Below are 8,927 nucleotides of genomic sequence, written 5' to 3'. Positions count from 1 at the left end.
CGTATAGTAATACACTACGTAAATTCTCCAGCAAAAAAAAAGTCATTTTGGTTCTTGCATATATGAAATACTAGTTTCCCTATGCTGCTTGTTTCTTTCTGACCTGAGACCAAGATTTGTCCAGCTTTTCTATTTTATTTTGTTATTTTATTGTATGTGTAGGAATGTTTTGTCTGCATGTATGTCTGTGTACCACTTGCATGCCTGCTGCCTATAGAGCTGCCTTATGGGTGCTGGGAATTGGACCCAAGTCCTCTGTTAGAACAGTCAGTACTCTTAACTCCTGAGCCATCTCTCCAGTCCCAGCCCCACTCTTAAAGGCACCTTCTTTTTTAAAGATGTATTTATTTATTTATTTATTTACTTACTTACTTACTTACTTAATGTATGTGAGTTCACTGTAGCTGTACAGATGGTTGTGAGCCTTCATGTAGTGGATGGGAATTGAATTTTTAGGACCTCTGCTTGCTTCAGTCAACCCCACTCGCTTCCCTCTGCCTCACTCTGGTCAATTCCACTTGTCCAGTCCCTGCTCGCTCCAGCCCAAAGATTTATTTATTATTATACATAAGCACACTGTAGCTGTCTTCTGACACAGCAGAAGAGGATGTCAGATCTCATTGCGGGTGGTTGCTGGGATTTGAACTCAGGACTTTTGGAAGAGCAGTCAGTGCTCTTACCCACTGAGCCATCTCTCCAGCCCTTAAAGACACTTTCACGTGGAAGTGCAACCCTGTATTCTGAGTCTCAGGCTAGCCTGGGCTACCCAGGAAGACACTATCTTAAAACCCCTCTCCTCCAAACCCCAAAACAGCAACAATGAAAACAAAAACTAGAAGTTTGATGAATTGGCTCAGTGGGTATCGATGCTTGCCTCCAAGTCTGGGTGGCCCAGGCTTGATCCCTGGGGTATGGTTGAGGGAGAGAATCAAGCTACTTACCCTGTCCTCTGATCTCCACATACACTCAGTAGCGTGTTTGACCCACCCCTCCCCAACAAAATAGCCAGCCAATCAAAAAGGTAATCAGAGACATAAAACAAACAAACAGAGAGCGTGCTGGATGTCACTGTTCCTGCTCTTGCCTCCCTCAGCTAGGACAATTTCTTGGGCTCCATCTGTAAATTCCGTCTCTTGGAGATGGCTGGCAATGACCACACTACTGTGAGTATGCCTGGTGTTGTATGCATCTCTTTCTCTCTCTCTTTTTAATTTTAATTTTTATATTTTTGGTTTTTCTAGACAGGGTTTCTCTGTGTAGCCCTGGCTGTCTTGGAACTCACACTGTAGATTATGTTGGCCTTGAACTCAGAAAGATCCACCTGCCTCTGCCTCCCAAGTGTTGTATGAATCTCTTGACCACATCAAGCTGTGCCACGCCCACTCCAGTGGAGTCTGTGTGACTGCATCTTAAAAAAACCCAATGCATTATTAATGGTCTGTCTGTATGTGTGTCTGGTGTGTGGGCATGGTCCATACGTAGAGCTCAGACGACAGCTTTGTGGAGTCAGCTTTCTCTCTCCAGCTTTATGTAGGTTCCAAGGATCAAACTCAGGTGGTCAGGCATGTGCAGCCACTGCTCTTCCCCATTGGGCCATCTTGCTGGCCCTGGTTAGCTTTTCCAATTTCTTCTATTATTGTTCTCACCCCAGAGGCTACTTGTATTCTTGTGTTTTCTGTCTGTGTTCTCTACCAGGTGCAGGTGGCAGTTAGGAAGTTACAGACCCTGAACCTATATGTGCCATGACTGCCCGGCTCTACAATTCTTTTTAAAAAGTCATATTTTAAATGTATTATTTGACAACTTAATACGTGCATACAGTGTGTTTTGATCTTCTCTACTCCCCCCACAGGGTCTCACTGTGTAGCCCTGGCTGTCCTGGAACTCATTATGTAGACCAGGTTGACTTCAAACTCAGAGGTCCACTTGCCTCTGCCTCCTGAGTGCTGGGGTTCATGGACCACTTCGCCGAGGTTTTTTTCTTATACCCCACCAAGTGTTGTCTATGTGAGCACGGTGTGGGGCAGACGCTGCAGAGTGGGTGACCTACACCAGTGTGTAGGCTACCAGAGAAAACTGTTCCCTGTCCCTCAGTAGCCACCGAGCGCTCGCTCCTCAGCTAGGGGTCGGGTCCTGTGGCCTCTCCCTCATTCAAGCAGGGATGCTGGCTGGCGTGATCTTGTGTAGTTAACCACTGTCGCTGTGAGTTCATTCCAGCCGTGTTGTGTTCAGAATACGCTACTTTCTATCACTGATTCCCCATCCTCCGGCCCTTCCGTTCTTTCTGCCCCTCTTTGGTATTCTCTAATCTTGGTGGGCCATGTGGGAGTAGGTAAGTTGGTATAGATGCCCCACTTAAGGCTGATCACTTAACGGTAACTTGCTCTCCCCACTTGGACCAGTTGGTTGAGAGTCTCTGCAGTAACCACTGCCCCCTTCCAAAGCTTCTCGGACTAAGGGTGAGAAAAAACTCTGACCTGTGGGTATACATGAACATGTTTATTTTGTAATTAGAGGTTTTTCATTTTTTTGTCTTTTGTTTTTTGGTTTTTCGAGACAGGGTTTCCCTGTATAGCCCTGGCTGTCCTGGAACTCACTCTGTAGACCAGGCTGGCCTCGAACTCAGAAATCCGCCTGCCTCTGCCTCTCAAGTGCTGGGATTAAAGGCGTGCGCCACCACCGCCCGGCTTTTGTTTTTGTTTTTAAATGTACCTTAGTGTTTTGTGTGCATGTAGGTCTGCCCCTAGACCTGGAGTCACAGACAGCTACAAACTGCCACGTGGGTGCTGGGACCTGAACTGAGTCCTCTGGAAGAACAGCCAGTGCTTGTAACCACTGAGCCACATCTCCAGCCCCAAGTGAATATATCTAGAAGGCCGTTTGGCAACATGACCGCCTAGCAAAACAAAACCACAGTAGTTGGTTCTTTCCCTGCCTGCCCTGGTGCCATCCCCCACCCTCCTCTTTTGCTGGATTCATAGTTACCAGCCTTGAATCTCATCCTGTGGAGCAAGCCTCAAATCCAGCAAGGTGGGTCACTCCAGTAACAGTCATGTCACTACTGCTGCAGACACACCTTGAGCGGCAGGTCAGTGTGGTGGCCTCAGGGTCCAGCTGTGCGACAAGACCACCGATATCTTCTCCTCCTTAGTGGCTGGGAGAGCGTCCAACACTAATGGGAGCTAGTTGGCAGGGAGACACTTCTGGGTCCGCTGCTGTACAATTCTATTTTGTCCTTTTAAAAACTGTTTCAGTCCTGCACATCTATGGTGTAGAGTACAATAACTGCATACACAGATACAGCGTGTAATGATGGTATCAAGATAAATGCCCATCCTGTCTCCCCCAACACTTATCACTAACTTCTGCTGGGAACCCTCAGCTATGCTCTGTTACATCTTCATGAGGTATGTAAGAAACAACCACAAACTGTAATCAGCCTGCTGTATTTTGATGCCCATTACCCGGTCTTCTGTCCCGCTTCATCTCTAGCCCATCAGTGGCCAGCTATTCAACTCCCTACTTCCGTAAATCAACTTTAGCTTCCCTGTGTGAGAGAGACCGTGCCGTGAGCAACATCCGTCTTGCCACATCCTGACTTGTCACATCCTGACTTGTCACGCTTAGTGCCGTGAGCAGCATCTGTCTTCCTCTGCCTGGCCTGTCACACTTAGTGTACTGCCATCCAGCTTCATCCATGAACATGGGATTCTCAGGGCAGTTCTCTCACAGGGTTATCCTTATTATTTCCTATGTGACTCCAGCAGACTCCGTTTAAAAATCCTCATTTATATGTGGGTGAATCTATCCAGTTTGAAGTAAACTGGGGTTGGGATGTAGCAGGTACAGTGCTTCTCCAGCATTCTCAATACCCTGGGTTTGGTCCCTCATAAAACCAAAGGTGGGGGCACACACTTGTAGCCCCAGCACTCAGAGGTGGAGCTGATGAGGTCAGATGCTCAAGGTTATATTCAGCAACGTAGTGAGTTCGAGGCCAGCCTGGGTTGCATGAGATCCTGCCTCAATTAAACAACACAACAAAGCGATCAATCATTTTCTTTATAATTTGAAAGAAAAGAGATCTCTTAGTCCTCATTATGAAATCGTGTGAGTGCAGTGAATACTAAGAAGTTTCACAGTGTGCTGGGCCATGCCTGTGATTACTTCAGAATGGTTTTATTCAGATTTTTAGGCACTATTTTACTGATTTGTTATCATGAAATTTAAAGTAACCCCCCTCCCCCGTAACACCATACACATCGGCACATTTAAGATTACCTTCTAGAGGAAAAGAATGATAACTGGGAAGCGCTTAGTTTTAATTTTCATAATTTTTCTATTTAAATCAAAAGCACCCTTTTAAAGCCCCTAAATCAGCCTTTTATAAATAAAGTAAATCATCGTGCGATGCATTCCTTGATGACGGCTTATGTTGTTTTTCTAAAGAAAGAGTTTAATTAAGATTTGATTTTCTTTATTCTGCGCCCTGTTTACTCGTCACCAAATCAAACACGGGTCTTCAATGTCACCCAAGAGGCTTGACTTTTTGAGTCCTTTGTGACCGTTTCGTTTCTCAAAAAAGAAGTGGAATATTTATCTTTTGGGTATGATTAGAACGTAGCAGAGCATAAAGGAGCTGCCTCTGACCCCAGGATAAGCTTCTGCCTCCATAACAGGACATCGCTGGTCAGTGGCTACTGTTGACAGTTTGCTGGAATCAACACAAATGTACAAATAAGCCAGGAATAATTTGTACACAGTATTTGAATGATGTTTAATAAATATGCATTAAAAATCTAATTACAGTAATGAAGTTTACAGCTGAAATTTTAATCCAGCCCTTTAGAAATATTAAATGTGTTTTTCCTGATTGTGCATTTTTCTCCTGGCAGTTGGGTAAACATTTTAAACTAGAAATCGAAGTGCCTTATAGAGTTTTGATTCGTTTAACCAAGCATGTGTTTGTTCCCCTTTGGGAAGAAGTGAGGCTTCTTCCTTCTGTAACTGGTATTTTGAAGAATTTTCCATTATTTCTGGCTTGGGACTGGTAGACATATGTGATCCCGGGTGACCATTAACATGTGACCTGGAGAGATTTGACTGACATCTTGGTTCCATTCTGGGTCAATTTCTTCATGTTGAAATGGGGCTGATTAGTCTTGTGTCTTCCTTGTTCATCATCGGTGAGGCTCGGATAGCTATTATGAGACAGACAGTCCATTGAAAGCTGTCAAGAATGTATGGCTGTGCGGGCAGTCACTGAGCCTCTGATGTTGAAGCTCTGGGGACAGTGGCCCTCCGTCAGTGAGTACTCCAGTTCAGCCTAAGACTAGTGATGCTGCTTATATTCTACAGAATGTTAAGGCTAACCATGGCACAGGGATTCACTGATGCAGAGACTGCACTCAATGTGGAGACAAGGCCTCTTTAGCCTCGACTATTCTGGAACATGCAGTGATTGATTCTATTACCTTGGCCTCCCTGGTGCCCAGTGCTTGGGTCACAGGTGGGAGCCAATCCTAATTGAGTGTTTCTGAGATCATCCACGCAGCCTTTGTAGATAATGTGGCTCTTTACTGTTTGTTAAGACAGAGCCTTGTTATGCACATACACTTGTCTGGAACTCACTGTGTTGTGGAGGTTGTCCTTGAACTCACAGCAACCGTCCTGTGTCAGCTTTCTCAGTGCTGTACGTGGGCATCTACCACCACCTGTGGCTCTCAGCAAAAGAAATAGAACATTTATACAACCCGAGGCTTTGCTTCTTACCAACCTCATCCCAGGCACTTTTGACAACTGGGTTATATTACTTTAGGTTTGTCTGTTTCTGATTTATGTGCTGTCTGGTTATGACCAATTTGACATAAGCTAGAGAGACCTGGGAAGAAGGGACCCCAATTGAGGAGATTGGCCTGTGCTTATGCCTTTGGGGCGTTTTTAAATCGATAACTGATGAAGGAGGGCTAATCCATCGTGGGAGGCATCATCCTTAGCAGGCGGTCCTGAGCTGGATCAGTTGAGCAAAGCAGAGAAGCAGGCCAGTGGCTCTGCTTGGTTCCTGCCTTCAGGTTCCTGCTTTGGCTTTCCTTGATGGCGGCCTCTGACGGGAACCTGGAAGCCAAATGAATCCTTTCCTTCTGAGGATACTTGGTCAGTGTTTTACCACAGCAACAGAAAGCAAACTAACGTAGAAATATACTCCGGATTACTGCACTGAACATTATGTCAGTGAGACTTCGCTAAGGTAACATTCAGAGGAGTAGTCTAGAGTTACAGTTTCCTTCATGTGTAGTAGTTCATGTCACTCTCTCTAAATGAATGACTGGTTTACCACACCACAGTTCTTGTTTGCTTGGTGGTAAGGTTTTTTTTTTTTTTTTTTTTTTGAGATGGGGCACTCTTTATGTAGTCCTGTCTAGCCTGGAACTTGTAATGTAGACAAGAACTTCTCTTTGCCTTCCTGACTCAGCTTCCTGATTGTTGGGGTTACAGGCATGCACCTCCAAACACAGGTGTCTTTTGTTTTTTGATTTTTTTTTTTTTTTTAGAGACAGTCCCCTGGGTTACCTAGGTGGATCTCGAGTTCTTAGACTCAGGCCGTTCTCTTGCCTTGGCCTCAGTAGTTGCTGGGACACAGGCACCACATAGGTGTGCCTAGCAAATAACTCATTTCCCCTTTTACTATGCTGGGGATCAAACCCAGGGCCTTAGATACGTTAGGCAAACATTCCATTATTAGCCTAAACCTCTAGTTTCTAATGCTAATCAAATTTATTTTTAGATTTATTTTATGTGCGTGAGTGCTTTGCTTGCATGTATGTATGTGCACCATGCACATGCTTTGTCTCCTGGGAAGTCGGAAGAGGGTGTTGGAGCCCTTGGAACTGGAGTGACATATGTTTGCAAGTCACCAGGGTAGGTGATAGGATCCAAACCTGGGCCCTCTGCAGGAGCAGCGAGCGCTCTTCAGGCCTGAGCCGCTCGTCTGCTCCTCCAAAGCCTCATTTTAAATCCATGTTCTATTTTTAGGTACTGGGGTGCTTTTACGATGCTTAGTCAATACTAGCTATGATACCGTTGTGAATGTGAGTGTGTGTATATTTAGTTATAGATGTATATTCTTTGTTGAATTTATAGCTAGGAATGTAATGATTCCTAGTTATAGGAATTGTCCCAAATACCGTGTTCCAGCGTGGTAATGGTTCCATGATGTTTTTTATGGTTACAGAAGAAAGTACTAGGTAAATCAATGAGCTTTCAAATAATTCATTATTTGAAAGTGGGGGAGGGGGCACATCAGGCCCTTCAGTTTACTTCGAATTCAGCCTGTCCCTTCTAACAAACCAGCTATTTTCTTGGCATTTTATAATAGGTAATGTCTTAGCTTCTTTTGCTTGCTGGGACAAAACGGCATAATCAAGGCGACTTAGCAAAGAAAGCATCTCATTTTAGGTGGCAGACACGGGCCCTGGAGCAGTAGCTGAGAGCTCCTCTGTAAGAGAGAGAGAGGGAGGAGGAGAGGCAAGGGGAGGCTGGGATGGTGTGAAACCTCCAAGCCCATCCCCAGTGACACACCTCCTCCAGCAAGGCCACACCTAATCCCTCCCAAATGTTCCCTCCAAGTGCGGCCAAACATTTAAATATATGAGCCTGTGGGGGCCACCCTTTTCAAACACCACAGTCTAGGATCCTTGCAGCCAAGGGGTGGGGTCTCTGCTTCAGGCCTCAGATGCTGTGGCCAGTCAGACATCGAGGAGGGGAAGGCAGTGAGTGGTACCAAGGGAACCACTCTGGCTCCGGTTCTGGCTCTCCACAGTCCCGGCGACTCAGTCACTCAGCTTTGCAGGATCTTAAGTTATGGGCACGGCTTTTTTTCTGGGAATTATAGTTTGCATGGTTGAGGTTGAGTATAATCAACCCCGTACTAATCAACCCCGTACTTAATACTTTGCTTATACTTACTAGACACTTGAGTAGACTTTTATGACATTTTGCTTTGTCTGTACCCCACCCCCAGTCCCTCTGCCCCCTCTTTCTACTTTTTGCTTGCCATGTAGCCCTGGCTGTTTTAGAATTTGAAATCCTGTGTCCTTAACCTGTGGGGTACTGGGGTTTCAGGTGTCACAACACCGGCCTAGGCACAGCTTCCTCTGTCAGTGTTTTGTTTGTTTGTTTGTTTGTTTGTTTTTCGAGATAGAGTTTCTCTGTGTAGCCCCGGCTGTCCTGGAACTCACTCTGTAGACTAGGCTGGCCTCGAACTCAGAAATCCACCTGGCTTTGCCTCCCCAGCCCTGGGATTAAAGGCGTGTGCCACCACTGCCCGGCCCTTGTTCAGTTTTGTTGTAGATAGAAAACTCTGAAAGGTCTGAGGTTTGCCTTTATGCCCTGCTGAAGGTAACATGTTGGTCAGAAGCACAGATCTTGATTTTCTAGTCTCAGAGCTTCCTGTGAGCTTCAGTCCTGGTCCCTCCAGTGCCAGAGTTGAATCAGCAGTTTGTGTCACTGTTGAGAAACTCAAGGCTCAGGAGAACTCCACTTTCTGTTTGGCAGAATACCCTTTTGGCTTTTGTGGTCCCCGTTGTGTCAGTCCGTAAGCTGGGCATGGTCAGTGAGCTCTGCAGAGTCTACAAACCCCTCCCAGCCAAGTAGTCATAGATGCCTGGTTTATTTGTTTTGAATTGAAAATATTTACATGTGGCAGCGTGGATTTATAATCCCAACACTTGGGAGGTGGCAGGAGAGTGAGCAGTTTAAGGCTGTGTGTAGCTGAGTGAGTTTGAGGTCAACCTGGGCTGTGCACAGCCCCATCTCAGAACGAGCCACCACCAACAAAGCACCAACAAAACAAAGGTGTTTGGTGTGTAGTATGACCGTGCTTCTCATGTACGTTCTGCCTCTCCTGTGCAGTATTTTGGTGTAGTATGACC

General features: G+C 45.7%; 1 protein-coding gene across 4 annotated transcripts in view; it reads left to right on the top strand.

Annotated features, from left to right (window-relative positions):
- The window catches only part of Afg1l (AFG1 like ATPase), a 178,786-nt gene that overhangs the window by 8,769 nt on the left and 161,090 nt on the right, over window positions 1–8,927 (top strand). Inside the window, exon 1 of one of the 4 annotated variants that reach the window (XM_031346889.1) lies at window positions 6,856–6,915. The exons of the other annotated variants lie outside the window; for them this stretch is intronic. Coding sequence (XP_031202749.1) covers window positions 6,897–6,915 — 19 coding nt within the window. The 5' untranslated portion in view covers window positions 6,856–6,896. Of the gene's footprint in view, window positions 1–6,855; window positions 6,916–8,927 lie in introns of those variants that run through there. 4 annotated transcript variants of the gene reach the window in all.

Source organism: Mastomys coucha, unplaced genomic scaffold, assembly GCF_008632895.1.
Source record: "Mastomys coucha isolate ucsf_1 unplaced genomic scaffold, UCSF_Mcou_1 pScaffold3, whole genome shotgun sequence".
Taxonomy (NCBI): Eukaryota; Metazoa; Chordata; class Mammalia; order Rodentia; family Muridae; genus Mastomys; species Mastomys coucha.
Note: the sequence above shows the minus strand (reverse complement) of the source record. Positions and strands in the feature narration are given on the sequence as shown.